This window comes from Lissotriton helveticus, chromosome 5_1 (assembly GCF_964261635.1).
Source record: "Lissotriton helveticus chromosome 5_1, aLisHel1.1, whole genome shotgun sequence".
NCBI classification, from domain to species: Eukaryota; Metazoa; Chordata; class Amphibia; order Caudata; family Salamandridae; genus Lissotriton; species Lissotriton helveticus.
Genome location: NC_136065.1, coordinates 1,369,627,819 through 1,369,642,641, shown reverse-complemented (window position 1 = coordinate 1,369,642,641; position 14,823 = coordinate 1,369,627,819). Strand labels below are relative to the sequence as shown.

Genomic DNA, 14,823 nt, shown 5'->3' with positions numbered 1-14,823 from the left:
ACCGAGACGCACCCACGGACCCTTCAGCTGCCACACCTGCAAGTTCACCTGCAACCGGACCCACGCCACACCAGCACCCACCAAGCCGACCTCCAGCAGCACCCACCTGAAGTGCATCCTGCTCAACACCCGCTCCGTCCACAGACACGCCGTCGAGCTCTGGAACCTGCTCGACACCACAGCCCCAGACGTCGCCTTCCTCACGGAAACCTGGATGAACGCCTCCTCAGCGCCCGACATCGCCATCGCCATTCCAGACGGATACAAGATCACCCGGAGGGACCGCGTCAACCAGACAGGAGGAGGCATCGCCATCATCCACAGGAACACGACCAACGCTGACGACGCTGACGACACCCTCGCACCCGCCGAACACCTGCACTTCCAGATCCACGTCAACCCCAAGACCACCCTCAGAGGCACCCTCATCTACAGACCCCCGGGACCACGCACACAATTCAGCGAGGACATCGCCGACTTCATCAGCCCACACGCCCTCCCCTCCGCCGACTACATCCTCCTCGGGGACCTCAACTTCCACCTGGAGAACAACAACGACCGCAACACCACCACCCTGCTGGACAACCTCGCCAACCTCGGACTCAAGCAACTGATGACCACCCCCACCCACTACGCCGGACACACTCTCGACCCGATTTTCTCCTCCAGCAAGGACATCGCCTTCAGCCATGCCACGGGGCTCCACTGGACGGACCACAGCTGCGTCCACTTCAGCTTCAGAAGGACCACGCTCCACCATCACCAGCAACAGGCTCCCCGCAGAAGCTGGAACAAGATCACTGCAGACCAGCTCGCTACTTCCCTGAACAAGAACCCTCCCACCAGCACAACGAACCCCAGCCAAGCAGCCACCAACCTCACGAAATGGATCAGCGACTGCGCAGACGACCTCGCCCCGCTGAAGACCCCGCCGAGCAGACCCGGCAGCAAGAAAGCCCCATGGTTTAACGACGACCTCAAGAGCTCCAAGAAGAACTGCAGAGCACTCGAGAAAACCTGGCGCAGAGACTCAACACCGGACAACATGACTGCCCTCAAGCTCGCCACCCGAAAACACCACCACCTGATCCACGCCACCAAGAAAACCGCTTTCAAGGAACGACTGGACAACAACGCACACAACAGCAAGGAACTCTTCAACATCGTGAAAGAGCTCTCCAACCCCAACGCCGGAAACAACGACATCACCCCTTCGCAAGACCTCTGCAACTCCCTCGCCTCCTACTTCCACAACAAGATCGCAGATATACACAACAGCTTCAGCACTCAACCGACGCACGCCACGACCGAACCACCGCCCCCCACCACCACCCTCCGCGCCTGGACCCCGATCAGTACCGAAGACACCATCCGCACGATGAACTCCATCCACTCCGGATCTCCGACAGACCCCTGCCCTCACCACGTCTACAACAAGGCCAACGCTGTCATCGCACCCCACCTGCGGTACATCATCAACACCTCCTTCGACACCGCCACCTTCCCGGAGAGCTGGAAGCACGCCGAACTCAGCGCTCTACTCAAGAAACCATCAGCAGACCCAACCGACCTCAAGAACTACCGCCCCATCTCGCTGCTCCCGTTTCCAGCCAAAGTCATCGAGAAGACCGTCAACAAGCAGCTGGCCGCCTTCCTCGAGACGAACGGATCCCTCGATCTCTCGCAGTCTGGCTTCCGGGCCAACCACGGCACCGAGACCGCCCTGATCGCAGCCACCGATGACATCCGAGCCCTGCTCGACAATGGAGAAACAGCGGCCCTCATCCTCCTGGACCTCTCCGCGGCCTTCGACACTGTCTGCCACCGTACCCTAGTACAGCGCCTCAGCAACGTTGGAGTCCAGGAGAAGGCACTGGAGTGGATCACCTCCTTCCTCGCCGGAAGGACACAGAGAGTCCGCCTCCCCCGTTCAGATCGGAAGCCACCGAAGTCATCTGCGGCGTCCCTCAAGGCTCCTCGCTCAGCCCAACACTCTTCAACGTCTACATGAGCCCCCTCGCAGCCATCGCACGCCAACACAACCTGAACATCATCTCCTACGCCGATGACACCCAGCTGATCCTCTCCCTCACTAACGACCCCGCCACCGCCAGAGCCAACCTGCACGAAGGGATGACAGACGTAGCCAAATGGATGTCGGAAAGCCGCCTGAAACTGAACTCGGACAAAACGGAAGTCCTCATCCTGGGATCCTCACCCTCCGCCTGGGACGACTCCTGGTGGCCCCCCGCCCTGGGCAGCGCACCCAAACCCACAGACCACGCACGCAACCTGGGCTTCATCCTGGACTCCTCCCTCTCCATGACCAGACAAGTCAACGCCGTCTCCTCGTCATGCTTCAACATCCTGCGCATGCTACGAAAGATCTTCCGATGGATCCCCACCGAGACCAGGAAGACGGTCACCCAGGCCCTCGTCACCAGCCGTCTGGACTATGGCAACTCCCTCTACGCTGGAACCACCGCCAAACTCCAGAAAAGACTCCAGCGGATCCAGAACACCTCAGCACGACTCATCCTGGACATCCCCCGCCGCAGCCACATCTCCGGACACCTGAGAGACCTGCACTGGCTCCCGGTCAACAAGAGAATCACCTTCCGGCTCCTCACCCACGCACACAAAGCCCTACACAACCAAGGACCAGGATACCTCAACAGCCGCCTCAACTTCTACGCTCCCAAACGCCAGCTTCGATCGACCAGCCACGCCCTCCCCACCGTCCCCCGCATCCGAAGAGCCACCACAGGAGGAAGGTCCTTCTCCTACCTGGCTGCCAAGACTTGGAACTCGCTTTCGACCCACCTCCGCCTGACCCAGGACCACCTCGCCTTCAGGAAGCAGCTCAAGACCTGGCTGTTCGAGCAGTAGCGGACCCCCGACCCCCCCCCCCCACCCCCCCAGTGCCTTGAGACCCTCCGGGTGAGCTGGCGCTATATAAATGCTATGATTGATTGATTGATTGATTGATGCAGAGGATCTACGTCTTGTGGTACAAAAGCGCTCTTTTTGCTAAGGAGGTGGGTGGCGTGTGTGGGTATGGTGAATGGCTAGACATAGTGAGTCCTCTTCACCATTTCTTATGATTTGTGTTGCTTTCAGACCAGCTTTGTGCAGTCTGGAATGACCATGACACTGGCAGATGCAAACATTTCTTTTGCCATCTTCCTGGCCGTCCTCAGCACAATGTTGCAGTAGTTGTAATTTAAGACTTTGACAATAACAAGCTAGCCGTAGCTACTGAAGGGCTGGTTTGTTGGTGCCCCATTGGTTTTCTCGATAATAAAACCCAATGGTTGCTCCACTTTCAGCAGCCAGCTCTAGAGGTAAGACTCAAGATGGCTGATGCTTAGATCACTCCCCTGTGCATTCTAAACCCGCTCTTCAAGTGATTTGGACTTGTGGATGTTTGCATTGCCACAGTACTCTTTTTGTTTGACCACACTTTGAAAGAAATAATTATTGCACTGTACCTTTTGGAGTTTAACAAGTTGGAGTGTCTTTAAAGGCTATGACAACAATTATCAATGCCCGAGCTGCCATCAACCCCACCATGCACCCTCCCCCAGTGGAAAATTTGTAAAATAAAAAGTGCTGGGCCTCTCCTCAGGAGGCATCGCTAATAGGATAAATGTGCTGGTTCAAACTGCCTCCTGACTAGAGACCCTGCACTTATTATTCTGGAGAAGACTTGGCCTAATGGCTAGTGCTGCCGATTTTGGAGCTGGGAAACCGGGTTTGTGTCTCGGCGTGGCTAAACATCCTGTGATTATGGAGAAAATCGCCTGCCTTCAAAATAAGTGTGTCCTTAATTGGTACTTTAAGCACCGGTGCTGAGGATTAGGTGCTGGTGCCGAGCACCGATGAGCACCAGCTCAAATTAAGCACAGCCCGCCCCTCACCGAACAGCCACATCAACAGTCCTCTAGCAACGTGACTCTAGCCACGTGTATACACTGGTTGCAGGAGGAAGAAAATGAATATTTCAAGAGCTGGAACGGCGGACCACCCCTTTTGGCACAAACAGAGGAACACTGGGTTTAACTGTACCAGTTCAATCCTCATTAATAAGGAATAAGGACCTTGTGTACTGAGAGTGGTTGTCAGTAAACACAAGGGTAATCTGAAATGGCTTCAATTGATATATAATAGGATAAATGGTAAGTTAAAGGGGCTTCTTCCAAGGGACTCTCCTTTATATGTCTAAAGTATCAGCTCACCAGGCCATATCTAAAATTAATGTTCTTATAGTTTCTAACCCAAAGTATTTATTTTTCAGTTTGAGAAATAGAAACTTTAGTGTAGTAATGTGAAATGTTGTTGACTTTATTTCTAATGATATGAATCTTTTTCTGGATGGAAGATAGTCATTTTATAAAATCTATTCTCTTCTTTTTGTATTGTGTGGGTGATCTGTGAATAATCTCAACACCTCCACTTAATGTGTCCCTCCCCTAGGCGAAAGATTAAGTATCCCAGGGGGCAAGATTTGGTCTAGTACTGGCAAGGAGTCTATGACCCACGTTTCCATAAATAAGTATGGTGTTTCAGTTATTTGACTCTGAGTCTGTAATTTCTAGACTGTTTAGCTGCTGACTTAGTTGTAGAGTACACTTTCGGGAGGGAGTGTTAGTTTTGAGTAATGGGATAGAGAGAGGTATTGGGACATTGTTTTTTTGGGACATTATGTATGATGTCGCTCATGATGATTGGGATCTCAGAAAGAGCTGTGAAATGTTCAGGAGACTCAAGATGTGTTCCAAGATAAAATCCGATCATTGATGTTGTCCTCTGATAATGATTGTGGAAATCCTGTAGTGCAGTGCTCTTAATTATTTCAATTGCATGGTCATTAGATGTATCCTGGAAGAACCGGGCTGGTGGTGGTAATTGACACTATTTTCTAGAGACCTCACATTTTATTGCTTTGAGGCCATGGGAGAATGCCAGAGATTTCATTTATGAAAGAAGTGTGTCTAGCTTCTTGGCAATAAAGTAGATTTCCAGTATCAAGAGTGTATTGTATTTATTGGTTTAGGTGTTGGGCTAGTGGACAGGTTAGTTTTTGACTTCTGTTGGTGAGGAGATGAACACGCCTATTTGGCAACAACATCTGATCCTTGAAGAATGTTTGACTACAGTAGTTTGTCCTCTCCTCCCTTATGGGGCCTCTCACTCCTAATCTTGGGGAAATATCCTGAGACCTGGATATGTGCGAATATTATTACACAAGGTTTGTTTTGTATGTGTTTTAAATTCACTTGACTATCCAGTACGAGGTGAGACATATAGGGATCATCAGACAATTTCCTATTCCATGCACTTCCTAATTGGTTTTTAATTTTTTTTTATCTGTCCAAGGATGCCAAGTGACAATAATCCTTTGGAGGTGTCTCCTCTAAATATTTTTAACATACTTCCAAAAACCAGTGCTTTCCTTGATGCCCTTAAGAATACCAAAAGATCCTATTCTCTATGGTTGAGCTCATCCAAACAGGATTATGTTGGTATGTAGACTGATGTGATAATGAAGCATGCCGCGACATGTGTATGAAGGCTTTTTTAACAACTAGATTGGGCAATCAGAACATGCCCTAGTGACAAACCCATTTTTTGAGTTCCATAACTCAGCTTTACTGTTTTGTGAGTGAGTATAGCAGTGAGGAAAGTAAGAGCTGGTGATTGTTTCCTTACCTCTCCCTCCTTCTTTTGTGCAGCACATATTCAGTAAGTTACCCAGGTGTGAGCGTGGGATTTTTGTGTAAGAGGAGTGAAGGATATGCGCGTCTTAACCTGGGAGAGAGACAATTCCTGTATGGAACACATTTGATGCAACATGGGCATGGCTTTGTGCGAGTTCTACTTGGAAATTAGGGGTTTGGAAGAAGATATTGAGATACAGAGGGTGGGTCAGTTTGGCACTTGAAATGTGTAAGCTGGACAAGTGAGTGCCTGTAGTCTGGGAAAGAAGAGGGATCTATAAAGCTAAACTTCCTATTGGTGTGAACAAAGAGGGGCAAATTGAGATCGTGGTGCATTGGGAAGGAATAGTCAATGAGGCAAGAGGTTGAACAAGTGGGGAAATGGGAGAAGTCTGTGGTAGTGGAGGCAGAGGAGGTGCTCACCAGTCGTGAAAAGATTCTTCTGTAAAGAAGTTATATCCTACATTCCCTTCATAACCCAGACACCAATATCAATTTCTGCTAATTGTTTATCTCTTCGCCTATCCCCTGCCCATTTAAGTTTTTAAGAATCATCTTCGTAATTATTTACTTAAAATCTAGTCAGGATTTCCAAAGGTAGTATTTGAAACTTTTGTTTAGTGAAACCGTGTTACCTGGTTTCACAGCAGTGTTAGCCTCCAATCACAAACAGAACAGCACAGTTGGCAGTAAGTACTTTCTTCCCTTGTCTTTGAGTATCTTGGAGTTCTCATATCAGAAGAGGTCAGAGTGGTTAAACAATACACCAAGGATTGCTGGAGAATTAGAGGAACGGTGGGGTGAAGGCTGAGAGATCTAGATCGCAGGAAAGGGGTATGTATTACCACAGCATACTATGCATAAAACTTCATCTACAGTATTTTATACAGTCCTAGAGACCACCCTTAGCATATTGCGTCTAGTTCTGGAGTGTCATCTAGAGTATATGTCAGTTTCTGCTGGTCATCCTTTGAGTGTTGTGTCCAGATCTGAAATATTGCGTCCAGTTTCAGGGTACTCATCTAGAGAATTGTCTTCTGTTTATACCTGGACCCCACCTCTGCCTTATGTCCACCTCTGAATTCCATTGCCCCAATTGTTGTGTGAAATTGAAATTGTTTGTTTTAAATTTTTGGATGGATGGACGAGTGGTGTAGTGAATAGGTGGTTGAGTGTGTAGATGCACCAGACTGCTTCCACATGGAGCAGTATGCTAATAATGAAACCTCTTGTATAGTATCTATGCGTTCACCAGCATCCGTGCAATAAAAGGGATTGAGCAAGCACTATTAAGCCAACCATATGGTAAATTCTGATGATGTCAGGTCTCTCATTATAATGGGTCTTATTCACAAGTACGTTATTGGTTCTAGCCCTGGGTTCTGTGCGTTTTCTCACGTGGAGGCCTTGCTGCACATTCTGGTTGTCTTGGAAAGAGAGGGCAGACCTTAATCTATATGTAGTGGTGTATGAAGCCAACGCCTGTGCAGCAAAGTAGTTGGCACAGTTCAGAACACATATATAAAAGTGCGCTCTCAACCACTAGCAACTATACACCTTCTTTCCATAGTAGTTCTTTCTTCTGAAAGTATGCAAAGAATCACTGTTAAGCTCACTATACCTTGGCACATTCAGCTTGCACGAGTCCTTTTCTTCTGCCCACTTTGCAAGAGAATCTCTCCCATCCTCTGTTTTTCCACACATTATGAAATGGATGTTAACATGCAAAGATAAAATGGGTGTGACAGATTAGGGGAGTGGGAAAAGCACCAGGAATGCATTAAACAATTTTGAGTTTTAGCCAACTGGAAGGAATGACTGGAATGGTCTGCAGAAATACATTTTGGTCATTAAATAGAAAAGGGATTACATCAGAACAGGTTTTTTCAGCTGTTTTTATGTGAAACAAATGGCTTCTGCTTGCCTGGCATGCTTCTTCCTGTGACGCATTGATTTGCATTTACAATCTTTTGTACACCATGCTAATAGCAGTGTGCACTACAGAGCACTATTAGCTTGGAAGCAGAAAATATGTTGCATGCTGTAAATTCTGATCCACTCCATTAATACCAATTCGATTGTTTTCTCCTGACACACTTAAATTACCCCTAAGTGAAAACAATTAATTGTGTTTTTCAAACAACCACTATCTCCAACTTCCCGTAGAAATCAGCCAATGCTCAAACTAACTAACTAAGGAAATCAGTCCTTAGCTTGTAACCTTTAGTAAGTCTACTGCTTTGGTTGATACTTAGATGCTCTATGAACCCTAAACTCCAAACCCACATAATTTTCAGAAAATCTTAACCCTATTATAAATCCATTCTTTCAACCTTTCTCCTAAAAACCTTCTACTTCATGATAAGGAATTGTGTTGCTGATCTCTTGAGCCTTTATGTACCACAGATGTTACCCCCTCAACAAAAAAACGGTACATTCTACCAAACCCCACTTGTAGTAAGAACTACCACACTTTCCAAAAGACTCTTGATGCTTCTGACCAGTAATATATCTAGCACCTCTGTTCTAGGTGCCAGGGCCGGGCTTCTCTTGCAGCCCAATAAGACGTGCAGGGAGATGGCCGCATGCTAGTGCAGCTCCGCTGATCCGGGACGAAAATCCAGCAATTAAGACCGCAGCTGGCACCGGCAATTATGCCAATTCTATCGAAAAAGTCATCGGAACATCGGTGCTATCGATCAACACCAAAATGAACTAACTGATGAGCCTTTAAATGTTTAAAACCGACTTTGCAGCCAATAAGATCTGAGATCACCCCGCAAACCAAGATGGTGTCTACCAGAGCGCTCTGAATGAGCACCAAACTCTACCAACGCTGATCTGCCATCAGCTCCCCTACTGTGCGTGCCCGACGAGCGGGTGAGTGCAGCACTTTTCAGGCCCTATGGACATCAACAACCTAGTCCTGCCTCATTTTATGACCCGCATTGGTTACACACAGTGCCGAGTATACCGCGATAGAAAATGGCAACGCATATAACTTTATTGAGACACCAAGCCACGATCGATACCGCGTTGAGTTGTGGGCTGCAGAAAACACAACCGGAAACACAATACACTACATCTCTGAGCCGCAGTGAGTACAATAGAGTGAAGCACGCTGCTCGCCAGAAGCAATGAGAGGTGGGTGGGTCTCGTCATTTCTCTGTTGCTGTCTCCTCCCTCGCCCTGCATCCCGATCGGCGCGAGGCAGAGAACAAAATGGCATACGGACTCACCCGGAAACCATGAAGCGACCGCGGACTTGCAGCTACCAGCGGAGATGAGGCGTGTCACCGGTATATGCGAGGTGTTTCTGCGGTGTCTGCATACTTGGTGGATAGCTATTGCTGCCTTATAAACGGGAGTGGCTCTCTGGTGGAAAAAGTGAATTGCACAATGCAACTAGGCAAGTGAATGCTTTGCCTCACCTTGAGACCAGCCATAACACGAACGGTGAGAGGGGCATATGCATGAAGGGACTTTGTTGGGTGCTCTAAGCTCTGAGGACATTTAGCGGGGGTACAACATAAAAAAAAAATGAAAATTACACAAAACAAAAAGAAGGAATGAGAAAGGACTTCACTGTCCAGAACTGTGAGTGTATAATTGTACACCCGGGGTCGGTGACAATCTACCACAGAAGCGGAGTGGTTGCTGGCGAGTGGTGTTTGCAGCGCCATGGTGGATGAGGTATTTCGTCACATAAATGCAGTAGACCGGAGCTTGTGTTGTGTTGAATGCACTGTGCTGTGGATCTAATTATTACTGAAATACATGAGGCGCTTCTGGCACAACATGGTTTGTGATGAAGCTGGGACCCACAAATAAGTCAGTATGCTTGCCTCCTCGAAACCGCGCACGCTGGGCTGCGCCTAAAAGTTTTATCTGAACATATGCTCAATTTGAAATAGTGTCTTGTTAGAACTGGCTATTTCTGGTAGGCTAAGGCTGACTCCAAAGCCAGGCAGAAACCACCATTCTAGTCAGGTCAAGGAAGTCACACGCCAAGATAACCCCTGCTCACCCGCTTGGTAGCTCGGCACGAGCAGTGAGGCTAAACTCGGAGGCAATGTGTAAAGCATTTGCGCCAGCACACAACAGCAACAACATCCTAGGCACACCACAAAAGGAACTCCACGCAAGGTTATATTAAAATAACTTTTGTATTGTAAACACACATCAGATAGAAATCACACATGTACATTGTGCCAACTGGCACGGGAAACATTCATAAGGGATTATTTACAGGACGGGGCCAATTGGGCCTCTGTCAGCATCAACACTTTTAGAAATAGAAATAATGTCAGAAATTAGAATAAAAGGATATAAAATCACTGTAGCACAAATTAGCAAGAATAGCTCAAAATAACAGTTATAAATCACAACCAGTATCTACTGGTAACAGGTAAGTACCACCTACGCAACCCTAACCACCTTAGGAGAATGTCACGCAGGGGACCAGGGTCTCACTAGGACCACCTGTACTAAAAAGAACAACCACATAAGTATCGCACAGCATTTAGGGGTATAAGCACAACACATTACACATGATGCATGAAAACACATTCAGCGGTGTAGTAAAGGGAAAAACACATGATGCCTTAAACATTCAGAGGTGTGAGGAAAGAAAACACATGATGCATAAAAATACCATCAGAGGTGTAAAATCAAGGAAGACACATAATGCATTAAAAACATTCAGAGGTGCCAGGAAAGAAATCACAACTCAATAGCGCAAAGACACATGATGCCTAAACATTCAGAGGTGCAAGGAAAAACCACACAATTGCGCAAAAACTCACATAAGCCACCACCTGTGGCAGTCCCTAGGCCAACTGGCCTTGTTGGGGCTAGGACGCCCTGTGTCTCAATGTCAGGGGCCTAAACGGTGCAGGTGCCCACTACTTGCTGGGCACCTGTGGACAATCACAAGGGCCTAAACGTTGCAGCTGGCACTAAGTGCTGCGCAGCTGTAGCAGGCCTGGCACCACTGTGCCACCTCTGTCCCACACAGGGACTCTCTCTCCATCTTGCGCCTAAACGGTGCAGCTGCCCACTAATTGCTGGGCAGCTGGAGACAAAAAACTGCGCCAACTGTTGAAGCCACACAGGCTCTGCAACTACACATGGCCAAACTCAGGCTCTAAAACAAATGCCCCCAGGGAGCCTCGTGAGCTCTAGACAACGTTGGGGCGACCCACTGCCAACCGGGGCCGCCCTTAATACACCACACTAAAATATGCCCCCTAGAGCCCTCGTGGCTCTAAACAACTGTGGCGTCGTTGGAGCCCCCCTCTCTGGGGGCTCAAGATCACGTAAATGGCCCCGGAGCCTCTCTGGGCTCTTAAACAAATGGGCCGGGCTGAGCCGCTCTGGCTCGACAATGCCCGCTGCCCCCCAAGAGCCTCTCAGGGCTCTTCAACTAATAGGGCCAGTCGTTAGAGTCCCCCCCCCGGGGGACTCTGAATCAAGGGAGGCCCCACGGGCCTCTCAGCACCCAGGCTGTCGCACTGGAGGGGAGGGGCGGGCACCGGCAATGTGCCCCGACGCCCCCCTCTCCTGCTCGGTCACTCACCGGGTCTGGCAGGCTCGGCGTCGGCTCTATCTCCTGGGCGGCGGGGCTCTCCTCTGGGCAGCGCGGGGGTCTCCTTCCCACAACGGAGCCCCGCCTGCGCCTTCCGCCGCCTCAGCTCTTCTTCTGTTCTCCGCCAGGCGGGCAGCATCTCCGGTCTCCCCCTGGGCACGGGAGACCGGCCAAACAGGAAATGGCTTCCCCCAGGCAGTGGGAAGCGGAAAACACGTCCTCCCGGCCCCGCCCACAACCAGGCGGCAGGCCGGACATCTTCTTCCGGTGTTTCCCCCGGGCTGCGGCGGTGATTCAACGGAGGCAATAACGAGAGGTGGGCACCCTCGAAGTTCAAAATAAACATAGAAGCGAGGTGGGCACTCGCTAAATAATTAAATAAATGCGGGCAAAGTCGCAGGGTAGGCACCTGCCAAACCTCACGACACGCTCGGATTTCAGCAAAAAGCGCTCTCAAGCGCTATGGGACAAAATAAAGCGCTTCCATCGCGCTGGGGGCACTGGTAGCACCCACAGGCCCCTAGAAATTACCCCTATAGCAAGAAGGGTCCACAGAAGTTCTTCAGGGGATGCAGCAAGTCCTTACAGGCACTTTAGGCTATAACAAGCCTTGGCAAAAGCAAGAGAAAGTTCCCAGAAGTCTGCAGCAGGGGACCACAGGCAAAGGTCCCCAGGGCAAGTCCATCAGGTGTCCAGGGGCTGGTCAGGGCCCAGGCATTCCCCTGTGCCCAAGCAGCAGCACGCCCCTGGCAGATTCAAGTCCAAAAACAAGAAAATTTTGGAAGGGGACACAGCCCCTTCTTATACACAGAAAAGTCTTTGAAGTCTTTGTGCAGGCAGTGTGAGAACCAGCTAGAACTGGTTATAGGGAAGTCCTTTCAGTATCAGGGACAGAGGTGACAGTCGCCCAGCGGGGAGGTGGAGCCAGCATTGTGGCAGGCAGGCACAGCCTCATTCACTCTCAGGTGCTATCTCCACCCACTTCCTTGGCAGCAGATGCTGCCTTTCATCCACGGGCTGACACAGACAACCTCCTGGGGCTCTGCAGCCCCTGTCACCCTCAAACCAGACAGTCAATCCACAAGCAGGCCCAGGCACTCTGGGCCAGGCTCACCAGCTAATCACACGCCAGGCACAAATTACACAAATATGCCAACTTCTCAAAGTGGCACTTCTAGACTAGACACAACCATGCCGCATACACCATTACGCAGCATTCAATCTCACGAGTTCGCACATATCAAACTCGACCCTGCACTCCCCACACATCAGGAACTACCATGGGCATACATATTCCCCATTCATTCCTATGGGAGGGCAGGTCACTCACCATACATACACAGGGAGCTGAAGCACTTTACACTGTACCACAGTGAAAAAGTGCGCAGAGGCCTAAAATCACCAACACCAGGTCACAGAAACAGGCTAGGAAAAAGCAAAAAGTTTCGGGGTGAACCTGCCAAAAGGGCCAGGTCCAACATGTCTCATGTATATCCCTCCTACACTCGGCCTGACTTTAAAATGGCGGCCACGCTCGAGACACAGGATAATGTTGCCTTAGGCGGAATATGAACTTGGATCATAAAAACGACTTTATCCCATCTGATTTTTACTGATTCTCCTATTAACACCATCATTATTCAGGATACGTGTCAACACTTAGTGAAAACCTGAAGCGTTACCTGCACAAATGCCCAAACACTCAAACCGAGACATCCACTTCGCCCCCCCTCTTCTGATCCTTCTCCATAACCAGGTTGCGCCAGCGCAGTGCCGGGAGGCTGGCCCCGGGAGCTGTGGATTCCCTGTGCTTGATCTGTCTGGTTCTTTGTTGACTTTGTGACTCTATGGTGTTTAGTCGATTTTGTTCACGTGTTACAAAGCTGTGTTTTTTGTATTCTGGTTACTGATGCAGTTCTGTACTATTGCTTGCTTATTGTGACTTTGCGATGTTCCCCTGATGTACTTTCCCCCTGGCAGGTCTGCCTGACCTGATCAGCATGCTATTGCTAAGCCATTTTATTGACACCCCCCTCTATGATCCATAGGACTGTTTCTATGTTTAGCTTCACCTTTGCGTTTTCCACATTCAGCCTACGCTCTCTTCACCCTTTAACTCGCTGTTTACTGCTAGCCCTCCCTTTGTAGACCATGAGGGTATCTGATTTTGATTAAGTTATGTTCTTTTTGGCAGATTATTCATATTATTTTCTTGGCTTTTTCATACTCTCTTCTCCTCCATTCTACTGTATAGGTCATCCCCTACAGCTCTACTGTCCCTAAACGGCCTCCATGAATGTGCCCCTTGCCAAAGCACTCCCTCTCCCCTTGTTGGGGAGGGATCTATCATTTTTGCCCCGGAGTCTCAGATACCCTTCTGAGAGAGTCCACAGTGTTAAGGGATTCACACGTAGCGGAAAATTGCCTTTATTGGCCTCCTCTTAGGCCCCCCTTGCCGAAGCACTCCTTCTCCCCTTGTTGGGGAGGGATCCTGCATTTATGCCCTTGAGTCTCAGATACCCCTCTGAGAGTCCACAGTGTTAAAGGATTCACACATAGCGGAGGTTTGGGATTTACGCACACCGTGTAGGCGCTGTCTTTGAAACTTTTTTGATAACCTCCAGAAGCTGATACTTTAACCCTCTGATGTACCTCGGCGACCAAGCAACCTTTGGCCAATGACCGGTGGAGTTGCCCTACGTAACTATTGAGGAGTTTTGGCTCTGGTTCCCCCCTTGGCCGGCACCTACACTCCTGATCGTCAGACGCTGTTTCTTTTTCCGTCACCCTGTTGTGTTCACTTCCCCCTCCCTCACTCTTTATTCTTCCTCTTCTACTCCTTCCCTTCCTCCCCCAAATCCCTTTCCCCCTGCCTGCTTTTTCTTTCCCACACCTGATCCATACCTTTGTAACTCCTGTATCTGCAGTAACTACGTACCTGAAACTGTTGTTATTATGTAACTATGTTTTGAAGCAATTCTATCTACTCATGTAAAGCGCTCTGATACCTCTGGGTGTAGCCAGCTTTATATAAAACTTTTCAAAATAAATAAAGAAATAAATGTTATTTTAACCTCCTGATTTTCCACCAAATAAAATGAGTGCTGCAAAATCTGGGTGTGGGAAAACCAGGGCATTGTGTATCTTCTCTGAAAATTATATTTTCTTGCCAGGGGATGTGAACATGTATTGTGTAAGATTCGAATGGTCTTTCTTTTTTCTTTTCAGTCTGGAACATAAAGTGAAGGAGATCGTGCACAAGCTATTCTGGGACAGACTTCGGGATCAGCTCTCGGCAAATCCTCCAGAGCATACTCAAGCAATCAAGCTTCTGGAAGAAATCAAGGAGGCAAGTGAAACCTGTTTATATGTTGTGTTTGTATGTATGTGAATAAATATATATATTATAATAAATGTAGGTTTTTTTTCCCCATTGGTTTTGAACGAGTGAAATCTAAGCCTAACTTTAACATCATTCTAACCTTTTGTTTTTTTCAGTGAATTTCTATATTTTTT

The 14,823-nt window shown here is 48.7% G+C and overlaps 1 protein-coding gene across 2 annotated transcripts in view; it reads left to right on the top strand.

Annotated features, from left to right (window-relative positions):
* The window catches only part of TCP11 (t-complex 11), a 323,210-nt gene that overhangs the window by 73,189 nt on the left and 235,198 nt on the right, over nt 1–14,823 (top strand). For both annotated transcript variants that reach the window (XM_078644306.1, XM_078644305.1), the window contains exon 4: nt 14,536–14,656. In XM_078644306.1, coding sequence (XP_078500432.1) covers nt 14,536–14,656 — 121 coding nt within the window. The remainder of the gene's footprint in view (nt 1–14,535; nt 14,657–14,823) is intronic.